Genomic DNA, 18,553 nt, shown 5'->3' with positions numbered 1-18,553 from the left:
CTGCTTTTCACAGGTGTTGGCTGGGTTTCCCGAAGAACGTTAGTAGCACTTAAGTAATACTTAATCTCTATGGTGCATTTCCCAAAAGCATCATTATAAGTAAAAACGTTTGTAAATTAACGAGAGCTTTGAATCACTCTTAAGTCCATTTAGTGCAACATAAATGTATCTTTCTCGCATCTTTCACAGCTTATCAGAGACAAAGGGAGATTGAATAAATTATATTAATATATTTTGAAAGCCATTTGTACCATTGGAAAGCCATTGTACACTGTTTTAGAGGATAAAAAAGTGTGGAAAAAAATCGCATTGAAATCAACTGGCAGTCTCCGCAGTCTGCGCATGCAACGTGATAGGTCTAAATTACGTATAAAGATAAATCTAAATTTACATAATCCAATATAAGGTTTTATTGGCCTTATTTGATAATCATTACTATGATAGCAATAGAAAGATTATCTAATAAACAGATTTCTTTAGACATATGTGAATAAAGTGACCCTGCAGTTTAAAGCTTAAATAAATAGGCCTAAATAAATAAATTAAATACATTTATCAAAGGAGGTTAGAGTGTGCAATGAGAGATTCCCTTCATTCTGTTTAGAAAGATTTATCAGTAGTTCAGTACTGATGTCCATCATTTTAATCCTGTTTTTTGTGAATCTGTTCAGTTTCCAGCCAAAGAAACAACACAGGCTACGTGAGATCCCCTTATTATGATGTGATGCTCACCGGGTACATTCACGTTAAATGCACTCCTTGCGTCACTTTTATTAATCTCTATAAGCTGAGCAAACATCTGAAACCTTGTCTTACCAGAGCCATAATTATTTATTTAATTGGATTCTGTAATAGTTAATACATTTCGTCGCCTCAACAAGGTTACAAACAACTTCCATGTTTGTTAGTATTTCCACATTATTTTCATTTTGAGAAGACAAACACCTGGACATATTTTCCAAAGTGATCAGCACCTTTGGAAAGGACAGCTTCCATAACAAAGAACTTAAGTTCAACTTTATAATGAGCGACCTACGTGCTGGTTTGGGAAACAAGTGTTACTCCATCATAAAATAACGAACAATGTCAGTTAAGATGATCGTAAAAGGCTTAAGTTGCAACGTTTTCGGGAAACCCAGCATTGGCAATTCTCATTTGGCTTACGTTCTGGGCTTCGTGGAGCTGCTGCAATGTCACAAAATAAGAGGTCTGGAGAAAAATGTGAGTGATTCAGATGTTTTATTTAACAGCTGTCCTATAGAGTTGGGGAATGTTACATTCAAATGGAGGCTAAAGAATACACAGCTGTGGTTGTAGCTACTGAATTATGACACATATGACAATTCACCTGTCGTCCCAATGTCCTTGCATCCTGAGATGGTCTGAGATCATATTCAGTGTTCTTATAGACGAAACTGTTCCTGCAAATTGTTCCCAGATTACGAACATGGAAGAAATAGTGAGAACTCGTAATATGCGCGTGTTCCGCGACACATGCTCACGCTGCGCACGTGAACGCCTACGCGCCAATAAACCTCTAAACACACAGTGAATCAGAGACACGCATCGAAGTCTTCTCTGTCTTCTGTTACCTTCCAAAAATTTGATCAAGTGTGCTTCTTCAAACGTGCATATTTGTGTCTAACAGCGTTTCTGGTCATTTGTCACTCCGAGAAGTCTGAAAGGTCGCCTGCCACACAGTTGCAGGTATATATACACATATTTCCCTATAATTAGATTAACTCCTTCCCGCTCTGACCTTGTAGGTGTTAATCACTCATTCATTCACTTAACTTATACTTAGTGATGTCACTGCCCCATGCGGGCCATGTCGCCCTGTGAGTACTTTTATTGGGTGCACCCTCTGTGGGGTTTCATGTTACGTCATGTAGTGCAGTGTCATGGAACTCATTCCCCATAGTGTCAGCTGACGCAATGTGAGTGAACCGTAATCGAAAGGGAACGTCTCGGTTACACATGTAACCTCGGTTCACTGAGATGTAGGGAACGAGACATTACGTAAACTGGCCGTACTAATGTCTCAGAATTTTCGAGGGAGGAGAGATAGGCTACGTGCTTCGTCTCTCAATAAATTTTACTAAGAAAGTTCTGATGAAATGATGTTTGAGCACCTGCTAATATAGGCTTGTTGACAGCACCTAGGTGGCGGATTGGCTTTATGGCATAAGGGCTTCAATAGGTTGTCGGAAAAGGAATTCCCCATAGCATCAGCTGATGCAATGTCTCGTCCCCCACATCTCAGGGAACCGAGGTTACATGTAACTGAGACATTTTCAAACTGGGGTCTGGGGAACCCCAAGGAGTTGCTAGGGGGTCTGCTGAAAATTTGAGAGAAAATACAAGATTTTACAAAATGTATAACAATAAAAAACAAATCTGCAAATAGGTTTGTGAGGGGAAAATATGTCAGTTTTCATCTCTCCTTCCTTGCAAAGTATATATGTTTATATATTGCAATGAATATATACATATGTACAGGTATATTGTATATTTCTAGGGATTGTTTCATCATCACTGTTGTTCTTTGCTTGCACACTGGTTATAATATATATTTCCTGTAAAGTTGCTTTGAATTTGGAACAATAGTTAGCATTACTGATAATAATTATTTTCACACTAATTTACCAATAATAACTATTTCTCACTTGACATTTTAATAAAATGATTTGGCCACAGTACAATAACAAATAAAAGCCAATTATTTAATTAAAAAAACATAATGTTTTCTTAATATCACGTCTATTTTTCTCAAATAGTATCAATGAGTCGGTGAATGGTGGGAATAACAAAGTGTTACTGTGCATTAGAAGATTACATAGTTCAAAAAGTGTAATGAAGATGAGTTTTGCATAGTTAAAACAGCACACTGTACTTTTCTATGGATCTATCTTCACTTCGCTGTCACAATCTTCTTTTAGGAATGTATTTGTCGTCATCTAGTGGTACAATGCTCGAACCACACTGAAAAGTGGGTTGACCAAAACTGCATAACTGTGATGACGTCAGACGCACAAAAGCGTCACTGTATTTTCTCATCGCTGGTGTCTTCACCGAACATTACGAAGGAGTTACAGTACGTACTTAGGTAACATCTCATTTAGTTCACATTAATTAATAAAGTTAATGTTCACAGCGTATCTTATTTATGTTGTTTGAATGTACATATTTTTATAGCTAGCTAGTCATGCTTTCTACAGGTTAGATTGTAGCAGCTAGTCTTGCAGATGTCAGACGACTGTATTAAGTGATTCTTGTTCTGGTTAGGAATTTTGGCGTAACAGGAACAGATTAGCAAAACTGTATCGATCACTTTGTTTTACTAGAAGAAGAAAAAACTGGTGTTACGGTTTAACTGGTGACCTTCTTCCGTTTTACACCAGATCGGCCGCAGATTCGTCGATTCCGAAAGTCATGCTTCTGACTCAATATTTTGATCTTCATTAAATGTAAACTTACTACACGAGGCTGGCATCATTGTACAGATTAAAATAAGTGGTATTATTAGATCAAACGGCAGAAGTACGTAAGATTAAAAATAAATAAATAAATCACCGAGGTAGGAGATTCTAACTTGGCCATCAAAAATATGATCATACGACACTTTAGTACACTTTTTATTTGAGCTACTAGATAGCGACAATTTAAAGGGGCATCTTTGTATTCACATGAGTGTGTGTTCGGTGTGAAATGGTGCATATAATCCAGCAGTGTGTCCATGTTAACTTGTGCCTCAGTTTACAAGCTGATGGTCTTGTCTGATTATGATATTGTTTGAAATATGAACGTCATTTTCTCGTCGAAACGCTACACCCAAATATTATGCGATATCATAAAATCAATCAGTAATTGAATGAACAACAATCTATATCAATGAATATATTCAGACATAAATATCGACAGACATAAATATCGACACAATGTACTTACCCACTGCTCATGTGTAGAACGTCACCACAAGCCCGTCAGAGCTTTGAAAGTTTATCCGATTATAAAATTAATTAACCCCTCTTTTTGCAGTTTGAACAAATAGTTATAGTCTGGTAGTCTGCAGTCTGCTACAGTTAGTTACACTATTAGACACAATAACCTACTGCATGCCAACATGACAAACCATTTCATCAAATGCTGAAATGACAGTGAAGTAAACAATTTGACTACTTGTTGGCTACTTTTTTTTTTTTTTTTTTTTGATTTTATGATGTTGATCTACATTAATATCACTATTTAGACCTAAGCCTACTGATCATATGTCCACACTAATAACAAACAAACTCAGTATGGCTTTATTAATGTTGGAAGTTTGTTCATTCAGTTGCTGATTGATTTTATATCGCATAATATTTGGGTGTAGCATTTCAACGAGAAAATGATGTCATAATCGGACAAGACCATCAGCTTGTAAACTGAAGCACAAATTAACATGGGCACACTGCTTGATTATATGCACCATTTCACACCAATCATATGTAAACGGTCCTGCTCGACCTGCTCCGAACGGGACCGGCATCTCTGACATGGGAGGTGGGTGCACTAACGAGGCTAAAGGCTACAGCCTCTAGCGTACCTCTTGAGGACAGGGGAGTGAGGTTTACATACTGCACAGCTACCTACCAGCTGGCTCCTGTTACACTTACCCCCCCCAAACCTCACTCCCATCCGGGTCACGGCACCACTGAAACCAGTCCTGCTCGGCCCACTCCGAGTGGGATTTGAACCGGAATCTCTGGTGTGGGAGGTGGGCACACTAACAAGGAGGCTAAAGGCTACAGCCCCTAGCATCAGTCGCTAGTGTGCCTCTTGAGACAAGGGGAGTGAGGTTTACATACTGCACAGCTACCTACCAGCTGGCTCCCATTTCACACACACTCATGTGAATACAAATCAGACAAGACCATCAGCTTGTAAACTGAGGCACAAGTTAACATGGACACACTGCTGGATTATATGCACCATTTCACACCGAACACACACTCATGTGAATACAAAGATGCCCCTTTAAATTGTCGTTGTCTAGTAGCTTAATAAAAAGTGTACTAAAGTGTCGTATGATCATATTATTGATGGCCGAGTTCGAATCTCCTACCTTGGTTATTTATTTATTTATTTTTAACCTTGCGTACTTCTGCCGTTTGATCTAATAATACCACTTATTTTAATCTGTACAAGGATGCCAGCATCATGTAGTAAGTTTACATTTAATGGAGATCAAAATATTGAGTCAGAAGCATGATTTTCAGAATCGACAAATCTGCGGCCGGTCGTTCACATCTGGTGTAAAACAGAAGAAGGTCACCAGTTACCATGAAAACCATTTGAACCGTAACACCGGCATCTGTAAGCCAATTTAGCTTATCTACACTCATGTTATGCACTTAATAACAATTGTGGCTGAATTCAGACTTCTTGTCTGTCATTACCTTCTATAAAACCCTTTTAACACGAGTTTTGCACCCTCTAGTGCTGGTTAAATCAGATAAGTTTTCGGTTATCACAAATATACAGTCATGCTAAATAAAACAAACAGTTGCATGTTTCACTCAAACCTCTAAAAAGCAAAGTCTCAGCAATGTAACTAAGTTCCACATGCTCTTCCAATCTGTCATGAGAGAGAACTGCAGTCTTGGTTTTTCACACTGGGATTCACACCATATAAAATATACAAAAGGCCACAAGAATGACCCTTCCTTTGATGCACTATAAACAATGTAAATCCTGTTCTTTGGTAAATCTATTTCTTTATTTTTCAGGATGACTTTGGGAGCAGTTGCCTCCGTGATCCTCGCCATAGGAGGAGCTGCTGTGTTTTCTGCTCTTCTTAAGATTGAAGAAGGACATGTGGGTGTTTACTACAGGTCAGTTGCTCAAGATATTCCAATAAAATGCTTCCAGAAGCAAAACCAAGCCGATGCTGAGGATGCTTCTCTTCTATTAGGGGTGGAGCTTTGCTGACTGCCACCAGCGGTCCTGGATTTCATCTGATGCTTCCGTTTATTACGACATTCAAGTCTGTACAGGTGAAAGACAGACTAACAGAGAGCAGTATAGCCAAACTTAAAGTTTTCTGTATCTTACAGGATCTCTTTTCTTGCAGACAACCTTACAAACAGATGAAGTAAAGAATGTTCCATGTGGCACAAGGTAATGTTGATTGTTAATGCATCAGATCTTCTAAAAGCTAAAGGTGTGGTGACAATACTTTGTGTTGCTTACATTTTCTTTCATACGCATGCAAACACTTTTGCGACATAGCAAAATTACAGTTTGGTGAACACTCTACGAGTCTACGAGTTTGTATATTGAGAAGATGTTTGACCAGCATAGTATCTAAACATCAGAGATTATTGATAGACTATTGATTCTTTTTAAATAAATATTTGGGCTAGTGCATGTGCTTAAACACATTGAGTGAAATACATGTTGATACGTGCCAACACGTGCTGATATACAGAACAACAGCATGAATGCGAGTGTGATATTGCATTTATTCTACTGTACAGTTCAACAAACAAGTCAATAATATTAAATAACTTACATTTCAGACAAAAATTGCCAGTGAGATCATGTATTTTTTTTCTCTGCCAGCTAAAATAGTACAAAAAGAAGCCAAATTATCATGCACAACTCTTCTCTCTGCACTGCACTCATACTCATCAAAGTCCCTTTCAAGACAAGTCAGTCCACTCGGCGGCCATCTTTGGAACGCCCCTGGGAAAGCTGGGCAGCTATTTTCAATAAACATGTGGCAAAAGTACAGCTTCTATTACTTGAATGGGAAAAGACTGAAATCTCCAAAATGGTTGGTCAAGATTATGATCAAAGAACATATTTAAAATCAGCAGTAAAGTCTGACAACAATGCTTTCATAAATAGTGCTTCTTTAGCTCAGATCATGCTAAAAAACACTGTTTCTCAAACTGGTTCAGCTAATGCACATGCACGTTCTCGAGTCGACTTACAGGGAATGTCTGTAACTAAAAGGTGATTGGCTCTTTTACCTGTAAGGCAGGACTTCCTTATCTACATCCATTGGCCGTTCCAGTTGTACCAGTTGTCCTTCTCTACTAAAGCTGGCTCCACGCTAGCAGACTCAGAATAACTCAATTTGGGTGGGGTGTGTCACACTTAGTGACTGTTTTTGCTGGTCTTGCCTTCGTAGTTAGTGAGCCTGTCACACTTACCAATTAAAAATGGAGGGAAGGTGTCACACTTAACGACTGCTTTTGACTTTTCTCAACGCTTCACTCTCACCCCCAATTTTCACAGCCAATCAACCTGAAGCTTTTGAATATACAGGTATTTTTCAATATTGCTCCAAGAGTCTTCAGCATCTACTATGTTTGGTTGTTTGTTAAAGACGTGCTAAAAGAAATTGCATCCTTTTCTTTTACACATTTATTGTCACGTTGTGCAAAGAGCTGGGCAACAAATTTGTGTCATTTGGTAGAAAGTGAACTATTCAAAAGTATATTAAGGCACCATGAACTAAAATTAAACAAAAGTACAAACTTGTAAGGTATGCATATTTATACATAATGTTATATAAATGTAGACTACAATATATTTATATAATCAAAAGCTATATATAAATATAAAGATTATGTTTACGTTATATAAAATAATATAAGACCCAAGTATTAAATGTAAAAGGTCATAGAATGCATGTCCACATGCAGCTTTCAGTGAGTAAAGAAATGCATCCAATAAAAACAGACTGTTGTGACTGATTTTAGTGCAAGAAAAAAGCACGTTGACAGAATCTGAGTGCGATGAAACCATTCACATCAGCTTGACGTCTTGTCCGTTCTTGAGTAAAAGAAGAAGCTCATTGGTCACTTGATGAGAACACAAAACCGTGCCTCAGTGACAGAATGATTTTTTCTAACAAAATGGATGTGTTTTTTCAGTCTTTGAAGCCATTAACTCAGCAGGGAGTCCCAACAGTCAAGTGATTAACACCTCCCACTTAGAGATGCTAATGCACACTCTGTCTCCCTCTTCTGGACGGTGATTATGTTAATGAAGCTAACACCTGAAAATCATTGGAAAAATCAGCTAGTGAGACACCGCCTTAAACTGTCTCTGTACAGTACTCACTCATTCATTACATAAAAGATGCTCATTTGTCACCACCTACTGGCATACATATGCAATCTCCAGAAATGGTCACTGAACGAATCACTGAATGAAATCAAAATTAATGATTAATCAAAATCCCCACAATCATTTGGAAAGCCACAAACAAGAAGTTTGAATAAATTTTGAAGTATCCCAGTGCTGTCGGACTCACCAAAATCAATCTAAATCCCCGTTCACAACCCATTTTAATTTTGTAATGTGACATACTTGTATTTCTGAGTGAAACAGGGATTCAATGAGAAAAATCTTGATTTTATCCATCAGGAATTGATTGGATTGTGAGAAGTCGGTGTTCTATAGCAAAATGTAGCCAGATCTGAATGTAAGTTTGCAAATAAATAAAAATTGGCTAAATAGCTATAAGGCTGTTGGGTCGAATTTGATTTAATGCTCACTAATGTCTGTTAGTGCTGGTCATCTCTGAGATAAGTGCCGTTGCTTTCTTTCTGAAGTCAGGGCAACCCCACATGAAATTTACATCTTCATTTGTTCTTTTTTTGTATGGATTTTCACACACATTCATTTATGGCATTTTTTGGCTTGCAGTGGAGGTGTAATGATCTACTTTGATCGCATTGAGGTGATGAACTACCTTATACCATCAGCAGGTAAAAAGGCTTTGTTCTTATTTATAGTTGTCCAGTGTAGAACTGTGAAAGTTATTTATTTTTTTATCTTCCCTGTTCATCTCATCAGTTCCATTTCCTCTCTTACATCATCTTCCCCTCTGCCGCAGTGTATGACATTGTAAGAAACTTCACTGCCGACTACGACAAAGCCCTGATTTTCAACAAAGTTCACCATGAGCTGAATCAGTTCTGTAGTGTGCACTCACTTCAGGAGGTCTACATAGGTCTATTCGGTAAGTGTTGACCCAGCCACGGACTTCATGATGCCAAATTTGATGATTTAGAAACTCGTAAGCTTGTTAAGATTTCCCTGCTTTAAAACCCATAGTGCTTGTCAAAGGCCTTTTCCGTAGCTCTCTTTTTAATGAATTTCAGGAATGTTCCTTATAAGTTAAACTCTATTGACATTCAATGCCTTGTGCAGTGGATCAGAGAATTCCTCTGTAAGTGCGGGAATCTAAGCGACAAATATATTTTCTTTGGCAAGAGCTTGACTCATATTAAACCTGGAACATTTCTTTAATTATTATTTGTGTAGATTTATTCAGAAGAGTGCCATTTTTAATATGGATGTATTATTTTAAGGCTATGAGGCATAGACTTACAGTCTTTTCAATTCCATGCATTGTATAATACTGTATAAATGTCCTAGATAATATCTAACTTTCTCAAGAGTTTTTCCATCTACTGTAAATTTTAACCCTCATAGCCTTGTTTCCATTCCCATCAAAAATTAAATATGGGCCACTCTGACTAAGATCCATAGTATAGTTGTTACAATTAGGGGTGGGTAAAAATATTGATTTTCGAATGCATGGCGATCTTCATTTGAACGATTTTGATATTGATTCTTAAATCCCAAGATTAATCTTTTACTCTATGTGCAACCTTCCACTACAAGAGATGAAGTCACTTGCATATGCAACCAAATTTCCTGCTATGACACCAAAATTGTAATATTTGGCAACTGACTGGGTGATTGTGTAGTATAGTGGTAGAGTATTCAGCAGTGAGATCCTTTCACTGCATGTTGAGAGTAAAAGTTGTTCTGTGTAATGTGTGTCTAAAAATGAAATCCACGCAACCCATTGTAATTGAATAATGTCTTTTAATACACTTTATGTTCTCTATTGTCAGTTGTTGATAAAAAAATATATCTTTTTTATTGTAATCATGCATAGCACAGATGAGATAAAGCCACCAGAGTCCTCTCTTGTGAACATGTGCTCATCTACAGATGCTCTTAACAGAAATGGCAGTTTTGTTAAAGAAACAGTACTGGTTTTAGCACGTGTTCAGCAAATTAATGTAAAAAAAAAATAACTGAGGATTGAGGCGAGTCACTACGCCACCATGAAGACTTAGAGCGCATGCGAATTGGGCATTCCAAATTGGGGAGAAAAGGCAAAAAAGAAAAAGCCAAAATGTGACCAAAATGACGAAAAACTAATAAAATATAATTTGCTTCTTTCATATGTCAGCAAAAGAGACATTATAACTGAAATATACCCATATGAATCAAAACGAACCAAGAGCTTGTCAATCTGAATTTAATCGAATCTGGAAATCTGTATCAATACCCAGCTGTAGTTACAATATACAGTATATACTGTTAGAACTGCTGGCACAAGTTTAAAATGCACCTTTTCAAAATATATGTTGATTAAACTGTAAATAAACCATGTAGTCCAAACCTTGTTGACTGACTAAACCAGACTTAACTTGTACCCTTCTTACAGATAGTACAACACTTATGGCGAAATTTCTTCCTGTTGGTTTTTTCTTAGTACTTTATCTTTTTCTGCTTGCTGAAGAGGAATGTCATGTCCAAGGATGCAGCCAAACATTGGTGGGAACCAAAAATATAAGTGCAAAATGCTAGAATTGGTCATTAAAAAACATCTATGGTGCTTACAGCCCTAGTGGTCATGATACTACTTGTATTTCCAGTGTGGCAGGGTGAGCAAGAGACAGGACTGTGTCCTGTGGCGTCAAGCCTCGGAGAGGCATTTATTGGAAACAATAATAAATGTAAAGTGTCCAAGGGGAATAGTGTTCATAATAAAGGGGGAATCTGGAATCCTCGCAGTGAACGGGGCTCCGTGAAGGGCGGGGTAGTGTCCATAGGATAGCCCAGGCACGGGCTGGATCAGTTGGCCGCTCACGCTCCCCTCCAAAGTCCACGACGCGAGGGGCGGCGGTGTCACTGGCGGCCTGGCCAGGCCCGCGGCAAGCGTGAGGAGAAGGCGGCCCGGCATCTATCCCGCCGGTGGCAACGTGAGCTGTTCATCCCCGGTGACTCAATAACGTGTCCGGGGGGTCCAAAGAGCGGGTCCGGCAGCACACCATCTCGTCCAGTTCCGAACCCTCCCAGCTCTGGTCCTGGGCGTGCGAGGATGCCAGTGTGTGCACACGTGGAGGTTTGAAGCCAGCTCCCCGAGGAGAGGTTCGCTCTGGGTTTTAAAGACAGCGGTGATGAAGCATTATCCCCATCAGGTGTGCTTCATTCACCGCTGACCAAATGAGGCTTATTAATTATGCACCTCTTCTTGCTCTCCCGCCTAACTCCCGTCGTGAGCCTGGCTGAAGGGCGGCCCTAAGAGGCAGGGCGATGATGATGAGCCGGAGGGGTGGATCATTCCGCCACACCAGGGAAGGGTTGCATAATTTTTGAATTAGAAAATAGAAATCTTTCAGTTAACTCACTTCTTTGGCATAATGAAACTTCTTACAGTAGTTCATTTACATTTTCTTGACATCCATAAATGCATTTTTGAGAGTTTTGCCATGTGGAGAAAAAAAAAAACAATTTGCTTTAGATTTCATACTTAAATTACCTTTTGAAAGCTTCTCAGCTGTTGTTTTATATGCAGTTGTACATAGTACATTGTGATTCAGTCTAATTGATGAGTTTGGCCTATATTGATAAATTTACATCTTTTTTCTTTGTTTTTTTTTTTTTTAGATCAAATACATGAAAATCTAAAGCTCACCCTGCAGCAGGATCTGACCAGCATGGCACCTGGCCTCATCATTCAGGTGGGATTCAGCAGATATTGTCAATCCATTCATAATTTTTCCCTTCCATTCTAGTCAATAACAATCCATATAATACATAGGTGACAAGTAGGGCTTAGCAAAACAGAAAAATAAATTTAGGAAAAATAACCTTATTTTATTATTATTATTATTAACTACTGTATAAAAGCACAAAAGACACTTTTTTCTGAAACTGAGACTAAACTGAATATGACCTCTTTGTGTATTTGTTGATGTGTCTTTCTCGTGCTATATTTAGGTTTGGTTTGGCAGGATTACATTTTTGATCAAATCCATCTGGTGCTGAACAAGCAAGCTCAGAGTTTTTCTGGACATAAAGCAAAGCTTTTAAAAACCCAGCCAATTAAAAAATATGAATACATCTCTTACTTTATTCCTTCTCTCTCTCTCTTCCTCTCCCTCATATGCAGGCAGTACGTGTTACCAAACCAAACATTCCAGAAAGCATTCGTAGGAACTATGAACTAACGTGAGTTAATGAGCTCACTTTGCAATAGGCCTGTTGAAGCAAAATACAAGTAATAGCAGTTTTAAAGGAAAGTTCACCGAAAAATCTACATTCTGTCATTATTTACTCACCATTATGTTGTTCCAAAACCATAGGACTTTCCTTCTTTGGAACACTGTGTATATGTTAGTGAATTCCAAACATTTGTAAATATGGGGCGTGTGCACATTTATTCACAATTATCCTAATCCACGTCCATTGAAAATACCAAGAAGGCACCGGACTTGCTAGAAAATGCTTTTAGCATCTAGTGAAAATGTTTTTATGAATAAAGGGCATTCACATCATAGCATTTTGATTTAGCAAACACAATTGCGTCTCAAAGAAAGTAAGGAACTTATTGTCATCACATGTTTTTGTAGTCATCAGAGGCTCTTTTTTGAATCAAACATTCCATGAGGTCAATAAAAATCGCATGAAGCTTAAGTGTAAAACATGTTCAGAACATGCCAGCTGGAGTATGTCCACCACCATTAATGTTCTCTGGTTCTATTCATTGACCAAAATGCTGTAAATTATGAAAGATCTGTGTAACGGGGTAGAAGGGAAAGGAAGAGGCGAGAACTGGCTTGACAATATAAATAATCATTTCATAATTAACTTAAAGCAAAAAACATATAACACAAACGCATACAGGGCAGCTACCTGTAGCTCTCTCTCTGCCACCTCCGGCCGCCTTTATTCCTCTCGTGGGCTTGATTAGCCTGATTAGGGGCCGGGCGTGTGTCATCACGGCCCGGCCCCGCCCTCCTCTGTTTGCCACAATCTGCAACCTACAACAGTATGCAGGCTTTTTTCCATTTTTTGTTTTCATTGTACACACCTGTCTGCGACATGTATTGATTTATAGGTTATACAGCATTAGCATTGAACATACGTTATCTACTGAATGCAATTTATCGATGCCTAAATTGAACTATGAATCCTAAATTATAGACCGCATATCAAATGATATCTGTCAGACCAGTCATGAAGAGAGTATCAAACACAAACTGTGTCTTCCCACAAACTTTTCACCCCATGCCAAGCACTTCTGCGGGAAAAACAAAATAAAATGTATGAAGCACAGTTGGAAATAAACGATATACTTTGCAGAAATAAATGAAAGCATCAAAGAAACATTTTCAATTGAGTGAATAGACCTTTTTCTCACACCGGGTTTTGGAACGCTGAAGTAAACGATTGCAGGGTAAACTTCGACAGCAGTAAATTGGAGTGAATAAGAGACCACAGCAAATATTATTTTTACTTGCCCATTTGTTCCAAGAGCAAAAGTAAAATTCCACTATTACATTTGAATGACTTTCCAGAAGAAAAAAAACAAATAGAGAGCTGTGGATTAAGACAGTCAGATGGAAGTAGATGCCAAATTTACTGTCACTCTCTCAATAGCTGTAATAGAAACCCCCTCGCAGCTATGGTAATTCATTTTTTAAAACAAATTCCAAATTCCAAATTTACACTCAATAGTTTAAAACATCATACAAAAAAGTTTGCTAGATTTACGCTGCTAAATAAGGCAGAAACGCATCATCACAGTCTGTGAAAAAGGTCTATGTATATATGTATTCACTTCCATTAAAATGTAGTCATGGCAGTTTGCATGAAAGTTTGCCTGAAAGAACACAAAACATTCTTTTTTTTTTTTTTTTTTTTGTAGAGCTGATTTTTTTACACGTGATTTACACGTGGTCAGGAGCAGGTGTGAATTTTGTTCATACCAACTAACGTTTTACACACAAAAATGGTTCTGCACGTGTTTCATGTACGAGGAAAAAAGAGCAACATAAACATTCTTCAAAAGTTCTCTTGTGTTCAACAGAAGAAAGTAAAGTCTTTCAGGTTTGGAACAACATGACGATCAGGAAAAGATGACAAAATATTTATTTTTGGGTGAACTATCCCTTCATTGATCAAAATGGGTAACAACGTAGCTGCTCATTCTGTGTCGGTTCTAGTGTGAGAATGCTTTGTCAGTGAATAATCATCTATTGAAATGTTTGTTTAGACACATTTAGTGACCACATTTTAACTAAATTTATTGTGTGTATTCTTTCTCCCTCTCTTTTTCTCTATTTCTGTTCATGTGCATCTCTCAGGGAGAGTGAGAGGACAAAGTTACTGATTGCAGCTCAGACCCAAAAGGTGGTAGAGAAGGAGGCAGAGACGGAGAGTAAAAAAGCTGTCATCGGTGAACTTGCATGTTATTCTTTGGTTGTGTGGATTAGATTATAATTATTAATAATTATAGTTATTGCTCAAATAAAAGTAACAGTATGGTGCTCTGCCTCCTCTTCTTGCCTGCAGAGGCAGAGAAGGTGGCTCAGGTGTCTGAAATCAATTTTGAACAGAAAGTAATGGAAAAAGAAACCGAGAAAAAGATATCAGAAATTGAAGGTAGGTTTACATGTATTTATGTTGGTGTAATTCAGTGTCCCTTACTTACATTCCATTGTGCCCTGTTTCCTTTTTCTTTTTTTTTTTCTTTTCTTTTTTTATCCTCTTTTCTCCCAATTTGGAATGCCCAATTCCCACTACTGAGTAGGTCCTCATGGTGGCGCGGTTACTCACCTCAAACCGGGTGGCGGAGGACAAGTCTCAGTTGCCTCCACTTCTGAGACCGTTAATCCACGCATTTTATCACGTGGCTCATTGTGCACGACACAGCGGAGACTCTGCATGTGGAGGCTCATGCTACTCTCCGCGAGCCACGCACAACTTATCACAACCACGCGCCCCATTGAGAGTGAGAACCACTAACCACTAACCCTAAACCTTACATATTTAAGAAACAGCTACATGCAATAGGGGTTGAATAATTATGACATGGCTGTATTTTTAAAAAATCCTGCTATTTACAAATATTAGGTTATATATTCACACTCTGACTTTGAATGTGTCTCTCAACTGTTATAGATGTAAAGTTGAACAATTCTGGGTCATCAGAAAAGCTTACCTTTGTAAATCCTTACTGTTTTGGGGCGTTGAATAATTTCGATTGCAGCTGTATTCTCTGATGAATGTGAAATGGGATGGTTAGAGTGAATTTTCAATGACAATGAATTTAAAATGCTATTGACATGTCCTTCATCACTCAGTTCTGAATGTGAGTTTCCAAGGGAACTGTACGAGGCAGAAGTACTGAAATCCTGCTCTAAAACAGATGAATGTTTCTGTGGTTTTTGTGGTGTTCATTTTGCTCTCTCAGTTGTCTCCTTTCCTCTCTTTCTGTCTCTCTGATGTTATAGATGGTGCTTTCCTTGCTAGGCAAAGAGCAAAGGCAGATGCAGAGTTATACACAGCACAGAGAGCAGCTGAGGCCAATAAGGTAAATTACCACAGTATTTCCAAAATTGCTCCCGATTATCGCAACCTGGCCTCATAGAATGAACGTTACTCTACAAACATTTTTGCAAACTGACTTTTACCTGCCGCTCTCTACGTTTCACTGCAGTTTCCTGGTGAAATGAAAACGAGGCGCTACAACAACTGTGCAATTTATTCATTGTCAGACAAATCACGAGTACAATTGCTGATTATGACTTTATAAAAACTTATTTTTCACTCTATTATTCACCCCCCGCTATGTTATGATAACAAAACACTTTTACTTTAATGCATGATTTAAAAATGATATATTTTAACACTTGTATTACAGACTCACCTACTTTTGCTTGGGTTTGGCACCCCCCCGCTGGACATTTCACTTTGAAACACAACGTGGAATGAAGCACGTAATTTCAGTTTTGCAAAAACGTTGCAATGCTCACGTAAATTTCACGAGACCAGGCTGGATTATCCTGTGCTAATTATTATATGAGATATTACATGTTCTTCTCTCCTCTCCTCTCAGCTGAAACTGACTCCTGAATATCTCCAGCTGATGAAATTTAAGGCAATAGCTGCTAATAGTAAGATTTACTTTGGAAGTGAGATCCCTCACATGTTTATGGATTCAGGACCAGGAAGTTCCTACTCAGCTGCCTCCAAAGCCATAGATGTCCTCTCAGAGGGGATACTGGACTTGGAATGACAAGAAAGGGGACCGAAAGCAAATTTGTAGCACTGAAATTATGGATAAATGAACAGGTAATGGAAGAGCATAGACTAAAGGCCAGTCAACAGACTGCTTTGGTACAATAAATGCAGCTGAAACCAAGGGACCACTTCAGTAAACTAACATGGTACAGTGTCAGTCGGGCAAAAACACTACACCCATGTCTAAACAGGTGTTAAGCACACCCTGCTGACTGTGCTCACTACCAGGTGGTGGCTGAATGGAGCGTTATACTTTTGAATAGAGCAAAGGAAATGTGGTGGTTTATTTGAATGTGAGTTTAGAACCCAATGGATGAAAGGTGTGACATTCTTAGAAATGTTCATTTATTTGTATGCACTCATAGTACAATACGCAGGGTATTTCTTTTTTTAACTGAGGTATTTATACTTATTTATATACTTATTATACACTTATTTACCCATACATCAGGGGTACTCCTATATTTGTTGGGTTTTAAATGTCATTTATTTCTCTAGCTCCTCAAAAAAACATAAGGTCCTGCAACATAACGATAAGGTCATTCAAAAACCATGTAGCACACTACAACTTTTATTGTTACATACAGAGTACTGTATTATATCTTTATAAAATAGTATGCAGAATGTTAGTATGTGATCAGCAGAAAACCTTTCATCCAAAGCAAAGTCCAGGACACAAACTGTAAGGATGTCCCTCTTTTTCCAGTGCACAGTAGTGATCTCTGTTAACTCCAGGACTGTGATCTCATTAACTCAGTTCTTCTGTCACCCTTAGATTTTCAAGAAGTTGGCATTAGAGCATTGTGTTGGCTGACTGCATCAGAACTGAGTCTTTGTATTGGCAAACTCACTGTGGTTGGCCTTTAGAGATCAGGACATCTGTAGGCTGTTTCTCAACACCGGAATCTTGGAATACTCAAAAAATTTTAGTTTGTCAGTGTGTCATTAGTAAAACAGTGAATGTTGTCCAGTTCCCCTAAACTGAAGCTCCATTACATAATTTATACAGCCAATTGTTACCAGGTAGTGTATTGAATTATGTAACACACGAAGATCATATTCTGTTACCTCCAAATATTAATATGTGGATCAATAGCTTGCCTCAACAATTGTAGTCAGGAATGGCAATGTTTGACTAACATCAATGCTTTAAAAACCAAATGAAGCTGCAAGTTTGTTTGGTTTTTTTATGTTTCCATGATGAAAAGCAAAACTAATTTTTGAACAAATTATTTGTAATCATATCTTTATCTTGTTCCTGTTTTGTTTTTGGTTTTTTTTATTTGTTTTTTTATTGGACTTCAGAGACTCATTAGAGCTTCCCAAAGACCTTGACTGTTCATGTCTTTGCTTTGAATAAATGTTGAATTACTGTCTCATTATGTCCTCAAGTGTTTTCACCTTTGCCCATGTGTAGTATGTACTGTACATGAATACATAAGGAATAATTCACCCAATAATGAAAATTCTGTCATTGTGAATTCTGTCAACTGGAATTCAATTTTTCATTCATTCCCAAATCAAATCATTGATCAACTCTCATTTGCAGCACCTGAATCAAATACAGTATGGTGACTATGGCACAGATTTTTGGGTGAACTGTCTCATTAAGAATAAAATTTTTGTTTTCAATAATATTCAAGTGGCATGCTTATGTATGATTGATTGTTTAGTGTAATTAACCAGTAAAGTATGTTTATGTTATGTGTATGTTTTATGCGTATAATGAATTATATGATAAATAACTTCTATAAATGAACTTTTATTATTATTATAGTCACAGCACAGTGATATTTCAGTTAAATTATAACCTGTTGCATCTCAGATATGTTTGACTCCAAAAAATAAATAGATAAATAAATAAAAATATTAACATAAGTGTCTCAGGAACCAGTGTGTACAGATTTAAGTATTGAAGTGCAGTTAAGTATTTTAAGGAGATACACCTGTAAATGTTGGTAGATTTTTTTTGTTTTTTTGTTTGTTTTTTATAATAATAATAAAAAAAAAGCAGGCCAAGATTCAAGTATTCCTCTCCAACTGTCTTCTTTTTTTTTTTATTAACTACCTTGTTTGTGGGCTGGCACCTTTTTAACAAAACCTTTTTCCATCTAGTTAACAACTGTATGTGGAGGTTGTGTGGTTATGACTGCACTAGCTG

The 18,553-nt window shown here is 37.7% G+C and overlaps 1 protein-coding gene across 3 annotated transcripts; it reads left to right on the top strand.

Moving 5' to 3' along the window:
- Positions 1 to 3,002: 3,002 nt before the first annotated feature.
- Positions 3,003 to 18,029, top strand: LOC127439703 (erlin-2-like). 3 transcript variants are annotated; one of them, XM_051695967.1, is made up of 13 exons: positions 3,003 to 3,094; positions 5,769 to 5,873; positions 5,954 to 6,035; positions 6,113 to 6,159; positions 8,704 to 8,765; positions 8,894 to 9,019; positions 11,752 to 11,825; positions 12,257 to 12,315; positions 14,454 to 14,545; positions 14,662 to 14,751; positions 15,603 to 15,682; positions 16,208 to 16,443; positions 17,168 to 18,029. In XM_051695967.1, the coding sequence occupies exons 1-12, from the start codon at positions 3,018 to 3,020 to the stop codon at positions 16,385 to 16,387; spliced, it is 1,074 nt and encodes a 357-aa protein (XP_051551927.1). In that variant the 5' UTR covers positions 3,003 to 3,017; the 3' UTR covers positions 16,388 to 16,443; positions 17,168 to 18,029. The 3 variants fall into 3 exon arrangements, with proteins under 3 accessions (XP_051551927.1, XP_051551925.1, XP_051551926.1); XM_051695965.1 differs by having other exon boundaries at positions 3,003 to 3,106; XM_051695966.1 differs by having other exon boundaries at positions 3,003 to 3,106; positions 16,208 to 18,029.
- Positions 18,030 to 18,553: the final 524 nt, after the last annotated feature.

The sequence above is a fragment of the Myxocyprinus asiaticus genome, chromosome 4, assembly GCF_019703515.2.
Source record: "Myxocyprinus asiaticus isolate MX2 ecotype Aquarium Trade chromosome 4, UBuf_Myxa_2, whole genome shotgun sequence".
NCBI lineage: Eukaryota > Metazoa > Chordata > Actinopteri > Cypriniformes > Catostomidae > Myxocyprinus > Myxocyprinus asiaticus.
Note: the sequence above shows the minus strand (reverse complement) of the source record. Positions and strands in the feature narration are given on the sequence as shown.